This window comes from Saimiri boliviensis, chromosome X (genome assembly GCF_048565385.1).
Source record: "Saimiri boliviensis isolate mSaiBol1 chromosome X, mSaiBol1.pri, whole genome shotgun sequence".
Lineage (NCBI taxonomy): Eukaryota > Metazoa > Chordata > Mammalia > Primates > Cebidae > Saimiri > Saimiri boliviensis.
The window spans coordinates 21544504-21564586 of NC_133470.1; the positions used below are offsets into that span (position 1 = coordinate 21544504).

Below are 20083 nucleotides of genomic sequence, written 5' to 3' on the forward strand. Positions count from 1 at the left end.
TTCTCTGTAACACAGTTTTTCTCATTCATTAGTGGTAATTGGACTTTTATTTCTAAACTCTTGAATATTTGTAACGTTTTTTGAATAGGTAATATAGACACATAATAAAAATTTTAAAGCTACAGAAGGAAAACTGAAGTTTGTTCTCCCACCAGTTCTCTTTAGCAGAGATCACTACAGGTCTCATTGTCTTAGGGATCCTCCTAGAGTTGATTCTACATTTCTAAATATGGGAAAAACAGAATTTTTCCCACATAAATGAAATTTCAGCAACTTCCTATTTTTTTTTTTAACTTTCCAGTCTGTCTTGGAGATCTTTCCAGATCAGTTTATGTAGAACTGGCTCATTCTTTTAAATGGTAGCATAGCATGCTACTGCGGGTCGAGCATTCCTAACCCAAGAATCTGCAGTCCAAAATGCTTGAAAATCTGGAACTTTTTGAGCACTGACATGATGCTTGCTCAGACATCAAGCTCAAAGGAAATGCTTATTGGAGCACTCCAGATTCCAGATTTTCAGATTAGAGATGCTTAATAGGTAAGCACAATGCCAATATTCCAAAATGTGAAAAAAATAACAACTACCTCTGGTCCCAAGCATTTTTTTTTTTTTTTTTTTTTTTGAGATGGAGTCTCTCATCTCCCTCTGTCGCCCAGGCTGCAGTAGTGCCATCTCGGCTCACTGTAACCTCCACCTTCCAGGTTCAAGCCATACCCATACCTCAGACTTCCAAATAGCTGGGATTACAGGTGCCCGCCACCACGCCCAGCTAATTTTTTGTATTTTTTAGTAGAGACAGAGTTTCACCATGTTGGCCAGGCTGGTCTTGAACTTCTGACTTCAGATGATCTGCCCAACTCTGCCTCCTAAAGTGCTGGGATTACAGGTGTGAGCCACCATACCCCCACCTATTCCCAAGCATTTCAGAGGAATACTCAACCTGTGTATGCGATACCAGAATTTAATCAGTTATTGAGAGTATTTATCTTAGATGCCCATGCATCTAAGTAATGTGATATTTGATATCACTTGATGGTGTGTGTTTATAAACCTGGGATGCATGAGACTTTATTTCTTCCTGAACCCTCTGTGAGACCAATCACCAAGTGTAGTCAGAACAGTTGAGCATCTCAAAGCAGTATGAACTGAATTAAAATGTGTTTTGTTCTGGTGATGTGTGTTTCAGTTTTGATTTTGAATGAGCAAATGTTTTTATTCCTTTAAAAAAGCTTTAATGTAGCCGGGCGCGGTGGCTCAAGCCTGTAATCCCAGCACTTTGGGAGGCTGAGGCGGGTGGATCACGAGGTCAAGAGATCGAGACCATCCTGGTCAACATGGTGAAACCCCGTCTCTACTAAAAAAAAATACAAAAAAATTAGCTGGGCATGGTGGCGCGTGCCTGTAATCCCAGCTACTCAGGAGGTTGAGGCAGGAGAATTGTCTGAACCCGGGAGGCGGAGGTTGCGGTGAGCCGAGATCACGCCATTGCACTCCAGCCTGGGTAACAAGAATGAAACTCCGTCTCCAAAAAAAAAAAAAAAAAAAAAGCTTTAATGTTTTCCTGGCCAGTCTAAGTAAATTACTAAGATGTAATTTTAATATCATTTTGAAAATATGTATTAAGGTATCTGATGTTTTAAATAATAAAATCTGGGTTACTGTTTCACATGAGAAAAATGACACTGTGGACCTTTGGTGTATATTTTTGTTTCTCTGGTAGGCTCTTTCAAGTGAGTCATTTGAGAGACTTCCAGTTTTTAATAAGTCTGCATGGCGCCATTACAAGACCACTCCTGAAGCTGACGATTGGAGCAATCCCAGCAGTGAACCCAGGGATGCTTCAAAATACAAAGCAAAACAGTAATGTACCATCTTGATTTCTATTACAAAGTATCTGATTTGTCTGAATGAAGGTGTTCCACTTACTGTTCCAGGAATTCTTGCACTGTAGAGATATTCACAGCAGCGAGCAGGGATTTGGCCTGCCATGAATTTTATTTAAAAAGCAATTAAGTTTGCAGTTTGTCATCATAAACATTGTAGGTTGAAACTGAAAAAATAAGTTAAAATGACTGATCAAGATAAAAGGTGATCTATCCATGCAATAGAATATTATTTGGCTTTAAAAAGGAAGGACATTCTGATGTGTGCTATGGCATGGATGAACCTTGAAGTCATTTTGCTAATTGAAATAAGCCAGACATAAAAGTCTAAATACTATGATTCCACTTATTTGAGGTACCTAGAGTAGTTGAATGCAGAGGCACAAAGTTGAAGGAGATTGCCAGGGGCTATCGAGGAAGAGGTAATGGGGAGTCATTGTTTCATGGGTATAGAGTTTCAGGTGGAAAGATGAAAAAAATTCTGAAGATGGATGGTAGTGATGGTTGTACAACAGTGTGAAAGTACTCATTGCCGCTGAACTGTACATGTAACAGTGGTTAAGATGGTAAGTTCTAAGCTGGGTGTGGTGGCTGATGCCTGTAATACCAGCACTTTGGGAGGCTGAAGTGGGATGATCTCTTGAAGCCATGAGTTTGAGACCAGCCTAGGCAGCATAGTGAGACCCCGTCTCTACAAAAAATTTAAAAAGGTAAAATTAGCTGGGTGTGGTGGTATGTGTCTGTAGCCCTAGCTACTCAGGAGGACCACAGACACACACCACCCAAAGTGCTGGGAATACAGGCCTCAGCAGGAGGATTGCTTGAGCCTAGGACTTCTAGGCTGTAGTGAGCTATGATTCACACCACTGGACACCACCCTGGGGTACAGAACAAGACTGCATCTCAAAAAAGAAAAAGATGGTAAGTTCTGTTATGTATAGCTTAGCATAATAAAAAATTTAAACATTGTAAAGAAAAAATTATAATTCACAGAACAAGTTTTATTGTTTTATGGTAATAAGGAAAACAATCTATAGTTTTCTTCTGACTACCTACCCTTAAGCTTCAACTCTACCAGCAACAGTAAGGGTTCTGCTTTAACTTAAAATAATCATGTATTGGCCGGGCGCGGTGGCTCAAGCCTGTAATCCCAGCACTTTGGGAGGCCGAGGCGGGTGGATCACGAGGTCAAGAGATCGAGACCATCCTGGTCAACATGGTGAAACCCTGTCTCTACTAAAAATGCAAAAAATTAGCTGGGCATGGTGGTGCGTGCCTGTAATCCCAGCTACTCAGGAAGCTAAGGAAGGAGAATTGCCTGAACCCAGGAGGCGGAGGTTGCGGTGAGCCGAGATTGCACCATTGCACTCCAGCCTGGGTAACAAGAGCGAAACTCCGTCTCAAAAAAAAAAAAATCATGTATTAATAGAAAAGCAATATATGTGCATTGTAAAAAATAAGAAAACATTGGCCAGGTGCAGTGGCTCATGCCTGTAATCCCAGCACTTTGGGAAGCTGAGGCAGGCGGATCACCTGAGGTCAGGAGTTTGAGACCAGCCTAGCCAGTATGGTGGAACTGTCTCTACTAAAAATATAAAAGTTAGCTGGGTGTGGTGGCGCACACCTGTAATCCCAGCTACTTGGGAAGCCGAGGCAGGAGAATCGCTTGAACCTGGGAGGTGGAGGTTGCCATGAGCCAAGAAAGTACATTGCACTCTAGCCTGGGTGATTGAGCTAGACTCCATCTCAAGAAACAAAACAAAACAAAACAAAAAGAAAAGAAAACATAAATAAGCCAAAAAAAAAAAAAAAAAAAAAAAAAGGAGAAACCTCTGTGTTCCCAAAATCCAGAGATTGCCACTGCTATAGCTTTGTGTATGTTCTTCCATATATATACATATATATATTTGTGTATATATGTATTTTTTTGCAAATGAGATTACACTATTCATACTGTTTTCCAGCCTGCTTGTGTTTCATTTAACCATCCCATCTTTCCATGTCAATAATCTTTCATCTCATTAAAATTCACCTGATTTGTCTAAACCGAGATCTATTCCAGGACCATATAACACATCTGGGTAGTCTCAAGTTGTTGTTGTTGTTGTCTTTTAATTTAAAAATTTTTTTGTGGGTACATGAGATGTTGTGATACAGGCGTGCAATGTGAAATAAGCACATCACGGAGAATGGGGTAGCCATCCCCTCAAGCATTTGTCCTTTGAGTTACAAATAATCCAATCCAGTTTTATTCTTTAAGTTATTTTAAAATATGCAATTAAGTTATTGTTGACTGTAGCCCCCTATTGTGCTATCAAATAGTAGGTCTTTTTCATTCTTTCTATTTTTTGTTGTTTGTGTTTTTGAGACAGAGTCTTGCTCTGATGCCCAGGCTGGAATGCAGTGGTGCGATCTTGGCTCACTGCAACCTCTGCCTCCCAGGTTCAAGTGGTTCTCTTGCATCAGCTTCCCAAGTAGCTAGGATTACAGGTTCCCGCCACTATGCCCAGCTAATTTTTTTTTCCGTATTTTTAGTAGAGATGGGGTTTCGCCATGTTGGCCATGCCGGTCTCTAACTCCTGATCTCATGATCTGCCCACCTCGGCCTCCCAAAGTGCTGGGATTACAGGCATGAGCCGCTCTGCCCAGCCCTTTCTATTTTTTTGTACCCATTAACCATTCCTACTTCCCCCCAGCCCTCCCACAACCCTTCCCAGCCTCTGGTAACCATCCTTCTACTCTCTGTGACCATGACTTCAATTGTTTTGAATTTTAGATTCTACAGATAAGTGAGAACATGTGAGTGTATGTTTCTCTGTCTGGTTTATTTTGCTTAGCATAATGACTTCTAGTTCTATCCATGTTGTTGCAAATGACTGGATTTCATTCTCTTTTATGGCTGAATAGTACTCCATTGTGTGTGTGTGTGTGTGTGTGTGTGTATACTACGTTTTCTTTATCCATTCATCTGTTCATGGATACTTAGGTTGCATTTTGTTGTTGTTGAGACACCATGCCAATTGTCCTGAAAAAGTGCCCTGCCTTGATTTGTTTACTTTCTTCTTTGAAGTGTCATTTAGCTTGTTCCCCATTCCCTGTATTTCCTATGAATTGGAAGTTGATTAAAAGCTAATGGAGGCTGGGTATGGTGGCTCATGCTTGTAATCCCAGCATTTTGGGAGGCCGAGGTGGACAGATCACTTGAGGTCAGGAGTTAGAGACCAGCCTGGACAACATGGCGAAACCCTGTCTTTACTAAAAATATAAAAATTAGCCAGGCATGGTGGCACATGCCTGTAATCCCAGCTACTCGGCTGGCTGAGGAATGAGAATCACTTGAAGCCAGAAGGCGGAGGTTGCAGTGAGCCAAGATTGTGCCACTACACTCCAGCCTGAGCAACAGAGTGAGACTCTAGCTTAAAAAAAAAAAAAAAAAAAAGCTAATGGAGCATTTTTTGCTAAATCCATAAGCACTGTTGCAGAATTACACTATGAGACCCATGACATCTCATTGACCCACCATTAGTGATGTGAGCATAGTTTAGGTGATGGCTATGTGATCCCTTTGAGTTATAGTTATTTTTCCCCTCTTCACTAGAAAATAATGTGTGGTGTTATTTTGGCACTACACAAATGTATACTTACCCATCAGCTGTTCACGTAATGGTTTTTACCCCAATTGATCATTTTGGCCTGTATTAAAATTAACACAATGATTTTATTTGTGTTTATAAAAGGATGTTGTTTTTTTTTAAAAAAAAAAAATCATTCCTTTGTCAATTATTTACTGATATTCCCCTGTAAAGTAAAGCTCTTCCTTATCAAATAAGGCCATTTAGATATTTTGAAGTAGAGTTCCTCTGGTAAGTGTTTAACTCTTTGCTTTTAAATTTAAAGGGACAATTAAATTTCCTTCAAGTTACCAACTTTCCAGGTAAGAAATATGTTAAAAAGCCACCTTAAATGGTAACAAATGAGTTTATGGCTTTGTCTTTTTTAGTATTATTATAGATTGTGTTACTTTGATATGTTTTAATCAGCACTTATTTTATTGAAGTATAACACATAGTAGTAGTAAAGTGCATACATCTTAAGTTTACAGCTCTTTTTACACATATATTTCCTCCACCCCCGAAGACTCCTTTCTATTCAAACACTTTTCCCTCCCTCCTTTACCATATAATTACTTTTCCAACTCTATCACCATAGGCTCTCTTGAACTTAATAGGAACACATTGTCTATACCCTTCTTTTATCTGGCTTTGTGTGAGATTCATCCATGTTTTTGCATGTAATAGTCACTTTCCTTTTTGATGCTTAATTGACATACCTTTGGCCAATGAGAGCTATTTCCAGCTGGATCCTTTGTCTTCTATTGCCAAAAACTCATTAATCTTTGAAAACTTTCTTGCCCGAGATGATATCTTAGATTCATCTTATACCTTCTGTGCCTGTGTCCTGGAATCAACTGTTTCCCCCAAGGAGTCCTGTTTCTTTTTTTCTTCTCCTTTTTCTTTGTGAGGCAGTCTCACTCTGTCACCCAGGCTGGAGTGCAGTGGCACGATCTCAGCTCACTGCAGCCTCCACCTCCTGGGTTCAAGTGATTCTAGTGTCTCAACCTCCCAAGTAGCTGGGACTACAGGCAGAAGCCACCACACCCAGCTATTTTTTTTTTTTTTTTTTTTTTTTGTATTTTTAGTAGAGATAGGGTTTCGCCATGTTGGCCAGGCTAGTCTCGAAGTCCTGACCTCAGGTAATCTGCCTGCCTCAGCCTCCAAAAGTGCTGGGATTATAGGTATAAGCCACCTTACCCAGCTCTGTTTCTTTTTAATCAGTATTGGAGACCCTAATCTGGGAATTGAGAATGCCTGTTGTACCTTTTCTAGGCCCTTTTCCTGGACAGACAGAACTATAAAATATTTAAAATATATTTTAAATCATAAGTTCATATTGATATTTTATTCCATTTTAACATTGTAATGTTTCTCCTCAATATATTTTAATTGTATATATTTCTCAATTTTAACATCTTTAACATAATGCAACAGAAAGATATTTGTATGCAAATACAGTTTATTAGCTTTGCAATATTGTACCATTTAGTAGCATTGGTCTTCTCTGACAGGTGTTAAAAATGATATTCATATGGATATTTATTTTTTCCTATGGAAGTGTCATGGTGGACTGCTACACAATATTGTTGGACTGGCTACTCATCTCAAATGATGAAGTTTAGAAAAGTTTTGTTTATGTGCACAAACATACATATGCTCACCATTCCCAGCCAAGTTTAAGCTAAGTCAGCTTGAAATACCTGGATCATATCAATTTCTGTTGATTCCATTTTCAGTCTGTATGTAAGTCAAATAGAATGTTGAGCATCATTGTGACCAGTTGATTCAAACTGTTCAAACTATTGCTTTGATATTTGAGTAATTTGAGTAGTGCTGAAGCCATCTTTAGAAAAAGGTTTGGTTGTAAAAAGGTGGCTTTAATTGAATATTATTTTAAAGGCAATTTTAAAACTAGTTCAGGTTGTATGCTAATTAAGTATTAGTCTTCTAATATATTATTAGATGAACAAATTTAAGCAGAAAACAGTTAAAATTTTTAAATGCTTACTTAGCCTGACAGTTAAAATTGTTATACTATACAAATAATCGGTAGAGATCTGGGGAAATAGTAAGTATATGTATATATATAAAAAAAAAACAAAAAAAATATAGAGAATTTAGTAAGTATAGTAAATTCACTTGGTATTTATACATGAGAAATTCTAAGAAAATTTATTTTAAGAACAGTTTCTAAGTAACAGTTTTATTGAGATTAATTCACACAACATAGAATTTACCCTTTACAAATATACAATTCCGGCCAGGCACAGTGGCTCATGCCTGTAATCCCAGCACTTTGGGAGGCCAAGGCAGGTAGATCACTTGAGGTCAGAAGTCTGAGACCAGCCTGGACAACATGGCAAAACCCCGTCTCTATTGAAAATACAAAAATTAGCTGAGTGGTGGTGGCGGGCACCTGTAATCCCAGCTACGAAGGAGGCTGAGGCAGGAAAATCGCTTGAACCCAGGAGGCCGAGGTGGCAGTGAGCCAAGATCATGCCACTGCACTCCAGCCTTGGTGACAGAGTGAGACTTTGTCTCAGCAGTACATACATACATACATACATACATACATGTATACAATTCCATGTTTTTTAGCATATTCACAGAGTTGCACAGCCCTTCCTACTATCTACCTTTAGTGTATTTTCATCACCCCAAAAAGGAATATCATACTTTTTAGCAGTCACTCCCTATTTCTAACCAGAGTTTTCACCGAGAGTTAAGAACTGTTTTAAAGTATACATAAGTAATTAAATGGTCATTCTATTTCTGTATTAATTGTAATTCTGAGATACAGCAAGGGTTTTTGAATTATTACTATAATGAAATGCTCTAAATCCTGGTCAAAACAAGAGATTGTACTCACAAACTCACTATGGATATTCTCATTGTTTTCTTTGTAGGGACAAGATCAAAACTAATAGAACTTTCTAGAGGATTGAATGATCTGGTCCTCTTTGTGAAGAAACATTGTCTTCTGCAAGTCAACCAGAGAGAACTGCTTTCTTCCACCTGCTGAGCGTGGCATCATAGTTATTCCTAGTGCTTGAGTGTGTATCTTCTCTGTACCACCTGGACTTTTTTCATGGAGCTTTTCCTGTAACTACTCCAGATCTTCCACTAAAGTTGTAACTTGTTTATGGCATCTTGCTGTCGTGTGATTGACGCCTGTCACCAAAGAGCACGGAGCCTCCTTACAGCTCTTGTGCCCTCGTATTCTCCATCTTACTATCGTAGCGTCTGATGTCTTCAGTCCCTCCAGGATTCTATGCGCCTTCCCCATTGCAGATACAACAGATCATACTGTTGTTCCTTGTGACCAAATACCATATTTGTCCCAAACCTCTACCTAGGGCCCCGGGACCCTGGAAGTGGAAGACATCAGCTGGAGAAGCCCTGATGATTTTGTCCCAGGGCCTTTTGTTCTCCCATGCCTCCCTCTGCCACTCTGTGATTTAGACTTTTGCCTTCTTTCATCTTATTGGATTCTCATTGTGAGGTGTGGTGATCTTCCTCATTGATGCCTTGATTTTATTTTAAAATTCATTTGTATGCTTCTGTTGATTAAAGCATTCCAAATGTTGTCTTAGAATTTTTTACCCAACTGCTTGGTTTCAAAGATCTTAAGTGGAAAACTGCCTCCTGGTCAATACCAAATTTGTAAAGAGTGTGAAGTGAAGTTTTTATGCTTCTGTCAAACTTCCATCTATCTAATACTGTACCTGTGTCATATTTTATTCCTTTGTAGTCTTCAAAGGAATTAGAAGTTTCAGTGTGATGCACTTTACTAGTTGTAAGATAGACTATTGGAGGGAAAAGGCCTCTCTAGTTTATTTTTGAAAAATGCTTCAGGTCTTGATAATTTTTATTTTCATTAATCTTAGCCAGTATTAGAATTGTCAGCTCAATCTGATTTTCACAATCGTTTTTGGTAAAAGTTGGAAGTGGGAATTAGCAGATGACTTGAGATAAGGAAAGAGGAATGATGTTATATTTACCCTTAGAAATAGAAGTGATCTAAGAATCCAGATTGAAACCAGTATCCTATATACAGCTCCACAGGATGTGCTTCTCTTTATGGTGATTTTTCATATGTATCATCTACTTTGACTTCTGCCCTACTTTAATGTCCGTATAAATGTTTCAGTCCAATTTGTGTTGATATATCCACTGATATAGAAGTTTTGACCTGTAAACCATTCATCCTGCTTTAGTCATGTGATAGTACCAATGCAATTAGCCCCACTTCCACCACTGTGGGGGATTTCTCCCCAAGAGGAGGTGTGCTTTGACCAGCTGCATGTGGCTTGATTGCATTCCTGTTTCTCTTAGTTCCACTGGATCTGGTTTTCTTTTATTTCATTGTATTACCTGAGCTCAGGACAGTTCCATTCATCTTTAGAAAGAGCTCATCTCTTCCATCCTTAGAATAATCTCATCAGAGAATGTATATGTAATCAGTCAGGTGAAAGAAATACTGATGTACTTCCGAGAGACTGGTGAGAGGTGGGCCATAGGAACCCCATAGGTCTGAGGACTGAGTCAGTGTTTTGGTGATGGGACTGTTTCATATGATTATTTTTGTGTGGTGTAAAAAATGTAAAAAAAAAAAAAAAAAAAAAAGTCCTTCCATGCAAAGACCCTAACTTCGTTGTTTTTGTTTGTTTGTTTGTTTTGAGCCACAGTTTCACTCTGTTCCTCCGCCTGCCAGGTTCAAGCGATTCTTGTGCCTCACCCACCCAAATAGCTGGGATTACAGGTACTTGCCACCATGCCCAGCTAGTTTTTGTATTTTCTGTAGAGATGGGGTTTCACCATGTTGGCCAGTCTGTTTTCGAACTCCTGATCTCAAGTGACCCTCCCACCCTACCTCCTATAGTGCTAGGATTACAGGTGTGAGCTGCCACACCCAGCCCCTAGCTTCCTTATAAACATGAGATATTATCTTCCTAGGCTTCAGTTTCGAACCATACTCCTTTATGCTTTCAAGTGTGATACAATATAGGAAAGAGGAGGCAACAGTTTAGGGCGTGCTGCCTACTCCCTGACTCTGACAGTATTTCTCTTGTTTGAGGAAGACCCGTCGATTGCCACATCTTGATAAGCAGCACCATGTAAGGGGCTCAATATGGAAAATACGGTGTAGAAAAATCCCATCACATTCTTCCCTTTACAAGTGTTTTTCAAAAGTAAAGATTGATTTCAGTGTGGCTTACTCACATCCATCTGATCCCCAGTACAATCTTGCTTCTCCTGTCTTTGTTTTGTTCATTAAAAATTTATCTTTAATACTAAAGCAACTGCAAGAAGAGTTTCAGGAACAGCTTGTGTTCCCCTAGCTTACTAGCCCCTTTACCCAAGTATTCATTGATCCTTTTTGTCAACTGTACATGATTCTCTGAATTTAGGCAGAGAATCTGGCTGTTTACTGGGTTTGCCTGTAAGCCAATGGTCAGATTTCTCCACATAGGTTGTAACATAAATAGACATGGACCCTTTTTCAGCTAAATTATTTCCCATTCCTCTGTATTGCTCTCTCATTTATTTTAAGTGGGGACTGTGTCTATTTAAAATAGTGCCTGACACATAGTAGGTGCTTAATAAACATTAATATTAATAAGTAATATAATAATCATAAATAGTAGGTGAATCAAAGATAGAAAACTGTCAGACATTTTTCTTGGATGGTAGGGCAACATCTAAGTTCTTAAACCATCCTTGTCTCTAAATTAAAATTATGGAAATTTACGTCGGGAGCTGTGGAAGTGCTGAATTTCTTTATAGTGCTAAGAGATGACTTTAAAATGTAGAAAAATAAAAAGAAGTGCAAGGATAGATCCACAGGAGCCATCTCTTCCTTTTTTGTCTCTAAATATCAGATTTTGGCTCCTGAATACAGAATTCTTTCCATCCAAAATGTGTGACATGGTTATACAGCCTTGCTTATAGATTCCAAAGACCTTTCGCATACAGCATGCCATTTGATCCTTAGGATGCCGTGAGGTGGACCATGCAGGTATATCTCTATTTTTCATATGAATCCCAAAGCAGTTAAATAGTTTGCCAAGGTGGCATGGTAAGTCAATGGAAGGACCAAAGCAAGCAGTTAGGTAGTGCTCTGAACAATACACCAGGTGATTTGTATTATCTCTTTTGAGGAATTTCTTGAGTATACTAATTCTCAAAGGGTAAGCTCTAAACCCCAAATTTTCTATAGGGCAAGTTAATTCCATTCAGGAGAGGTTTTCTTTTGTGTGTTTCCACTTTGGCATAGTTAGAGGAGATAATCAGATGGATTTGGCAGCTTTTACCTAAAAAGATAGGCAACTTGAAGTGGATAGCTGTAGGCAATTACTAGAGTTATTTAGATTTCTGTGTCTGAATGAATTCAGTGCTCACTGCCAGCCCTTTCATACAAAGACTCCACATTTGAGAGTTGATGCTTTTATCTTTTTGCAGACTGGATTACAGCTTCGGTTGGGTTTTGTTGCATATTTACAAATGTATTCCTGTTGCTGTTACTTACGAACAATAACTTGGCTGGCTATCAGATTCTTGGATCACATCCTTTTTCCTTCAATTCTCTGGAGACATGATGTTATTGTTACTTTATTGTTGTCCATATCTGGTAGCACTGAAAGGTCTGAGTCCTGATGGCTTTTTCATTCCCTTTTGTAGATGACCTGATTGTTTGCCCTGGATACTTGAATTCCTTGTTTATCTTTGAAGTTTATTAACTTCATTGGAGTATATCTCAGGATTGACTGTTGTCTGTTGCCTTTTTCTGGAATGCGCTGAGCATTAGATATTGTCATTTCAGGCCTCACTGCATTTTGTATCAGTTTAGTCTGTTCTCTTCTTCAAAACTTTGCTTTTGTATTGGCTCTCTATCATCTGTCCTTCACATTTATCTTTCCTTAGATGGCATTCATCTCATCTGCATACTGTATGATTTTTTCTCAAGTCTTATCCTCCATTTCAGTGACTGACTCAGTTTTCTGTACTGTTGATTCTAGGGCTTGTTCCTTGTAATGTGTCTTCCACTTCTGTTACAGTTTATTTTATTTTATTTTATTTTATTTTATTTTATTTTATTTTATTTTATTTTTATTTTATTTTGAGACAGTGTCTCACTCTGTCACCCAGGCTAGAGTGCAGTGGCGCGATCTCTGCTCACTGCAACCTCCGCCTCCCAGGTTCAAGTGATTTTCCTGCCTCAGCCTCCCGAGTAGCTGGGATTACAGGCTTATGCCACCACGCCTAGCCAATTTTTGCATTTTAGTAGAGACAGGGTTTCACCATGTTGCCCAGGCTGGTCTCGAACTCCTGACCTCAAGTGATCCACCAGTCTCAGTCTCCCAAAGTGCTGGGATTATAGGCGTGAGCCACCATGCACAGCCTAGTTTCGTTTTTATCTCTTTCTTTTCTTAGTTCATTATGTTGTTGTCTTTGATTCCTTATTTCTTCCAGGGCTGAACAATTTTGTCTACAGTTTTCATGTTTATGGGCTCATTCTTTTTCCAGCATGTGTTTATCTATCCTTTGCGTCTTTCATTCCTTTTCTTGTATTATTTTGCTTTTATCTTGATGCACAAGTATCATGATGACCCCTTCTGCTTATTATGTCTTTGAATGGTACCAGTTCTATCTGTCCAAGAAGAGTGGGTAAATCTTCCTTGACTCCTCCTTTTTTGAGCGAGACATGTTTGAATGATAACCTTAGCACTTGAACTCTAAGGCTAGCTCTTGATGGGTTATAGTGGTGGAGGGTGTTTTTGGTTTTCATTCATTCTGCTATTTGGATTTGGGGGAATAAGGAGTGATGCGAAGCCTCCTTGGAACATGTTGTCTGTGAGTGCCTTCCATAGACTTTGTTGAATCCTCTGCCCTGGGGATGGCCGGGTCCCATTGGGAGAGATCTACTTTGCATTTCCCCATTCCCACTAGTTATCCTAGCAGGAACATGGTGGGTTTATACTTCTGCTCTCCTGGATTGTACATGGCACACATTTGTGAAATCAGCTCCTGAGGTATTTTCTCTCCTCTGGTCCTGCTTCTCGCCGCTCTTCCTCTTTTGGATACAGGAGGGGATGAACACACATTGTGCATCTGAGATCTCAACCTCCGCTCCTCATTTTTGTGGAAACATGCCCACACAGAGTGTGGTCAGCCTCTCCTAACTGTTGCCAGTCCTGTTTTGCCAAGTTAACAAATGATCAGTAGAGTTCTTGGGAATCCTCTCATTAACTGCCCAGCAATTGTGGCCACTGGAGACTGGGAGAAATGCTGGGCAAATGCAAGAACGCTTCTTTGATTCATCCCCAACTTGGTTGTATCTGTCAGATATTGCCCTGGAGTCTGTGGTATGGAGTTGTGGCTTTTACTAGTTTCATTACAGGCAGCTTTTCTTGTTCAACTTTTGGATGTGTGGGTAAGAGGGCAGGAGCACTGAAATAAACATGCATTTGTTCTGCCATCTTTTCGGCAGTTCAGATGCCTAAACATTGAGTTTGAAGCTAATGTCCTTCATAATCTACATTTGAGCAAACAGAAGGAAGCAATATTGCCAGCAAGAAAGGATGATTAACAACTTAATCACTACAGGATTTTTGTTTACTGTTCTGTGTGGAAAGATGACTTTTAAGTCAGGTTCCTGTCTCATCGATTAGAGATATCAGTACCTTCTGGTTTGAAAATAGAGGACGTGTGACATTTTAATGAACTTAAGTTATCAACTTAATTCTATCATATTAAATATGATAGAATATTCCAAACTAGCACATCACCAGAGTTACCAAGAGAAGCCTAAGCTCTTCTTTATGAATAGGTTGTTGGTGGAGCTGTGCCCACTGAGGGGGGTTAACACCTCTGAGACCTTAACTGTGCCACAGGTTTTCTTAACCTGTCTTTTCAATCAACCCAGTTTAAAATTTGGTTCATCAAGAAAGAGAAGTGTTAAGTCTTCGTCAGAATTTCTTTTGATTTTTCATAAATATATATTCACATAGTTTGGAGACCTGGAGGCCACCACCAAATCACACCAAGTTAATGTTTGAAATGCCAGGGCTGGGGTTTTATTTGGCCTGTTTGTAGAATGGAAGCCACCTTGCCTCAGTGGTGAGCACATCCCACCAGACATCCAGCAGCAAACTTTTGTCACCTTCAGAGCTCCAGCATAACAACCAAGGAGCACTGGTGACAGCCTTGCTGTATGCACCAAGTTCCATCTTGGGCAGTACCTTTCCCTAGCGTCTGTCCTGGTGTGAAATGAAGACTCAAAGACCAGTACCCACATGTAAGAGAGACTAACAAAGGGAGGGTGGCAGGGAGAGGAGTCATGTGAAGGAAAGCTACCTTTAGTCCTCCATTGCAATACTGTCCAATGTCGCCAGTGTGCTAGAAACTGTGTTGAATGCTGGGCATGTGTCAGGGGTCAAAGCAGACAGAAACCCCTGCCTTATGAACCCACATTCTATTAGGGAAGACAGACTAGAAACACAATAAGGATATTTAATAATACAATTGAGAGATGAGTGCTGTGGAGAAAAATCAACCCAGAAAAAGAGATGCAGGAGGTAGCACCAAATCTTCTCCATGTTGTTTTCATCATGGATAGGTGCGTTCCTTAGAAGACAAAGCGTTAGTGATTCCTGAATTTTTCTCACCTTCACTGATCAATCACCTTCAATTGATCTGAATTTGGAGAGTCTGTTTTCTGTGCCTGCCTCTGCACTCAGCTCTGCAGGGGACCCTGTCGAGGTCCCCACACTACGGCTTCGGGTAGACAGAACAAACTGGAGCCCATTTCAGTTCATTGTCTTGCTGACCAATGGGGAACAGTGGTCAGGTGAGAGGAGGCAGCTTTTACAATCAGACTTCATTGAATAGTGTGGGCTGCTGTTTCCTTGTAACAAAACCCCATAATTACAGCAGTTTCCAGATGTGTCTTTTTAGGACTTCAGAACTCATTATTTGAATAGAAGTTTAAAGCATCTGGATGATAATGCTGTAGCTAAAACAGCTGCTTGTCAGAAGAGACCCTATCTAACACTTCCAAACTTGTTTTAGAGGTGGAGGAAAGGATAATCTGGGATGGCTTCTTTCTCAAGTCCACAGGTCGGTAACAGCTATATACATCCCCCAAAAAGAAAATAAAATGACAACAGTATTTTGGTCACAGAATTCCTGAGAAACCTCTGTTTCTACCTTTCTGTCTCTGAAAGTGACATGAATTCCCCATGATCTGGGTGATAGGGTTAGGGCAGCCAGGACACTGTTACTTTGTGTGTGACACAGGTGGCTCCTTATGACAGTTCTTCCTTGCCTCAGAGAGAATATCAGAGCCACGGCGGGGGCCGGGGGGACTTGCAGTTTTCTGTCTGGTTGCCCCTGAGGGTGGAGCTGAGTGACCCAGCAGTGGGGGATGTAAAAACTGGAGAAGAAGATGGGATATGTTTAATTATCCCCATAGGTAGAGCCAATTTGTCACCCTTTAAATAAACTTATTTGTATGTAATCTAAAGCATTTTAGGGCATCATTACTGAAAGCATCCAAGCAAATGTCTGATACAGTTATGTGCCTGCATTAAAAGAAAGCACCCACCTTATCTCGCCTTAATATCCTTACAGTGTTTTAATAAGTTCAAAATGCATCCTGTAAGTGCATTTTTTTGCATAGAACACCTAAGGTGGAGAATTGACTTCAGTTCTCTCCATCCTTTCCCCTTAAGTGTTGGTAAACTGCAGGGGCAGCATGCCTCCCGTTGGAAGTGATGACTTCCTCTTTGATAGAGGTTTGCATGTTTCCTGAAAATGAGAAGAAGCAGAGATTGATTTCTGGAGTCCCATGGTCCAGTTTGGACTATTGGGAATATTTTTTGTGGGATTTAAAAAAAAAATAGAGACATGAGATAGTACATTTGTGATAATACCAGATCCAGGAAGCTTACAGTGAAGAGTATGAACTTAACCTGAAAAGTATTTCTCTGTTCTATAAATCTCTCAGTGACATTTGGATTAATCAAGCATAATTAAATGTAGTTAGATTTTTGTCAGATTGTAGTTCAAAATAATACTCATCTATGGAGAGGGTAATATATTCTGTAGAAATTTTATTAAGCACTTTTTTATTAAGCAAACACGAAGGAGAACAAAATCAACCTCAGGAAGGTTAATTACTAAAAAAACACAAAGTATAGTAGATTATGTAAATCATTTTAATTTTTAATACGATGGTTTGAGCTTTAATTTACATAGAGAGGTATTTTGGATTTGTTTTTCACATTATATTTTCTAAAAGTATAGAATTACAATTGCATTCTTTAAAAGTTCTACTCATTTTAGGATTCCATTAAGTTTGCTTAACTTTTTTCATGTTATAATTTCCAAAAGCAAAGAATTACAGTTCCATTCTAGCCAATTATTTTAATATTCCATTAAGTTTGTGTAAATTGTAAGACCATATTTTTATTTCTATACAAATGATGATATTAAGAGAAGTATCAGGAGAGAGGGTGTATGTGAAAGCATCCCACCCATGCCTGGCCTTCCAGTAAGTGTTCATTTAAAAGAAAAATTTAAAAAGATAAAATGTAAGAGTTTAGACCATAGTATTTTAGTAATTTCTTTAAAGGGAAAAGTAAAGAGATCAAATTGATTTTATATGTATTTTTTTGTACTCAGAGAATTATGTTTTCACTACCCCCACCTGTCTCAGGGAATAGCCTTTGATAAGAATCCCATGGAAATCTCTGGAACTCCATCATAGTGTGTTCAGATTTGATAGTTCTTATGTAAATTTCAGAGCTAGAGCTTCAAAACTAGAGTATTGTAATCTCAGGAACATAAGATTATCCAAGAAACCTGAACTTTGCTCTTTTCATGATAAATGACATCCAAATTTCCTTTGTCTAGAAGATAAGCATAGATCCCTTTTATCATGCTTCTCTGAGATTTTCACAGAAAAACCCTGCAATTTGATTTTGTTTGATAATTTTGCTTTTTGGCTTTTCAATGAGGATTTTATTTTCCATTGGAACTGACACCTTTGGGGATAAAAAGCTTTCACTTAAAAGAACATTCCATTAGATAATTCTAACTTCAATGAACCTAAAAGTGGCTTCTTAATTAGAATTCTCTGCATAACTTTTGCAAATGGGCCAAAACAGCACAAATATCAACAATCATGTATGTACTGAGTAATATTTGCCCTCCAGTTAGCAAAGTCAAGAAATGTCTAACTCTGGCACATAGCACTGGTTTAACTACTCTTTAGTTCATCTTTGCCTTCCAAATTGGTTGAAAACAGCAAGCATAGAATGGAATGCATACTAATAGCACAACCACTTAATGTTTTTAATATTCTTACCTTGAGATTCTTTTTGAGAGAAATAAAAGAATCTTAACACCCAATTCTAGTTCTTTTGGCTTTTCACATATGCTAGACGTGAAAAAGGCAGTTACAAAAATGGAATCTGATTGGAAGTCAGTGGTGTCCACCATTGAGCTGTGCTGGATGTTGTATCACAAAAGGAGTTTGTGAAAACAGGTAGGATGAGTAGAAAATGTTATACTGTTGTTTCTGTTGTGGCACCGCTTTCTTATAAATTCCGTTTGCTTTTTATCATCTGAACTGTTAAAACCGTGAGAAACCTCAGTCCTTATTTTTAAAGGCACTATGTACTTACAGTAAGAACCGACTTATACCTTCATCAAAAAAAAGATGAGGTTAACATTCCACATGTTTAATGAGCATGTTTTAGAATATTTACAGCTAAAGTCTGTCACTTTAGGGATTTGACAAAACTTGAGACTGCCTGCTACTGAAGAGGGACCAGGCAGAATATTCTCAGCCTTGTAACCAGCATTAAAGAGTAAAATATTAGGGGCTTGATGAGATCCTAGATCTGTTCCTTTTCTCCTAGATGCCTGGGTAACTCCGGGGGAAAGCATCACATTAAGTCCTTTGGTATCTTGCTTTTCAAGCAAAGTATGTGATTTTGACCAATGAATTGTGCATCTATTTAAAAATTACCAACTGTATCTTGACTCTTGAGTGGACAGTCAAGGCGAGGTTTACTTAGGAAATATAAAGTATGGAGTATTTTTTTAAATTCAAATTGATTTATTCACTGTTGGAGGAATTGAATTCTGTTGCCTCCTTCATTTTCATTATGTTCTTTGTTAGAATTGTGACGCTCAATTCTCATTGTGATGCTTAGTTCTCATGTGGAACTGAGTGCCACACTCTGATTAGAAACTGGAGTTGTGCTTGAGTCAGTCCTGAAAAACATTTTTAAGAAGAACGGAACATACCGCTTTGGCATTCTGGCTGACCCTAATCTCTGTACAGTTCCTTGGTGTTAAAATCATTTGAGGTCCTAATTGCTGCTTATGGTTTATATATACACCATCTGCTGCTCTAAGTTTACATCCTTTCAAAAGTATGCAAGTGCTTGAAATTTCAGTGTTTCCCAAATCTAGAACAACTTGTGACTACCTAAGAAATGCTTGAACCAAATAAGAAATGCCACTGTGGAATAAAATATACCATTGTGAACATATCTGATGCTGCAATGAAATGTAAAGTTCCATACTTTACTGATTTTTTTTATCGTTTGACTCATAAAGGCGGTGTCTAAAGTGGGAACAGCTGCTAATAGGGTAAAAGTATTATACATGAAATAAAAGTTCATTACAATATTTGTACTCATAAGTCAAAATCTGACCTGGTTCGCTTTATGCCTCTGTCAGCCTAGTTACAGTGATAAATGTACACATGAGTCCAGTGTTCCCAAGCAGCTTTGTTTATAGAAAGAAGCTTGGTTCCCCAAGTACTATGCTGTTCTGTGGCCTGGCTGGTACACACCATCATGAATGAAGGATGACTTTGGTTTGAGATAATCTGTCACGCCACATTCCATGGAGAAAAGTGTTTCATTTTCATGGTTGGGAAAACATTACCAGAGAAGTGTGTGACTCAGATAACGTTTCTCGTAACTTGCAGAGAAATCTGTGGTGTCTGTCGTAGCCAAACTAGTCCTGGAGCACGTGGACAATTCTGTACCCCAATAATCAGAACAATAAAATGGTAGTTGTGATTCACTGTGCATCACTATGGTGTTTTCTGAGCTCTGGTCTATTTCTCATCACTTCCACCTATAAACTTCTCTCTTGGTTTCTGAAATTTCATACATTAATGGCACCAATCACCTTTGCAAATTGCTGGGAATAGACAAGGATGCTTACTGAAAGTCTTATGATTGAGCGAAGGAAAAATAGGTTATTTGGAGTCTCTAGCAGGGAACATGGGGCTCACCTTTTTTGGGGCGCATCCTATGGGTGAAATATAGGAGCTGTCTAACAGTAAACTGTTAGAGTTGGTATTTTTCAAAATATGGTCCATAGATAGCAGAAAGAGACCATACCCTGTACTGTCTTAAGTCAGGACACTTTTGAGAATGAAAAAGAGCACTACTGTTTTTGTAAACTGTGTAGGCAGGTGTACGCTGGCACTGTCATGGACAAACGGATATGGCCTGGCCGTGGCGCACCTACACCAGAGCTACCTGAGATGTGGCTGA

The 20083-nt window shown here is 39.0% G+C and overlaps 1 protein-coding gene across 2 annotated transcripts in view; it reads left to right on the forward strand.

Moving 5' to 3' along the window:
* PDK3 (pyruvate dehydrogenase kinase 3) overlaps window positions 1-19609 on the forward strand; it is a 97521-nt gene extending 77912 nt beyond the window's left edge. The window contains exons 11-13 of one of the 2 annotated variants that reach the window (XM_010334850.2): window positions 1722-1861; window positions 5782-5818; window positions 8405-19609. In XM_010334850.2, coding sequence (XP_010333152.1) covers window positions 1722-1861; window positions 5782-5791 — 150 coding nt within the window. In that variant the 3' untranslated portion in view covers window positions 5792-5818; window positions 8405-19609. The remainder of the gene's footprint in view (window positions 1-1721; window positions 1862-5781; window positions 5819-8404) is intronic. The other variant, XM_003924082.3, reaches the window with a different exon arrangement.
* Window positions 19610-20083: the final 474 nt, after the last annotated feature.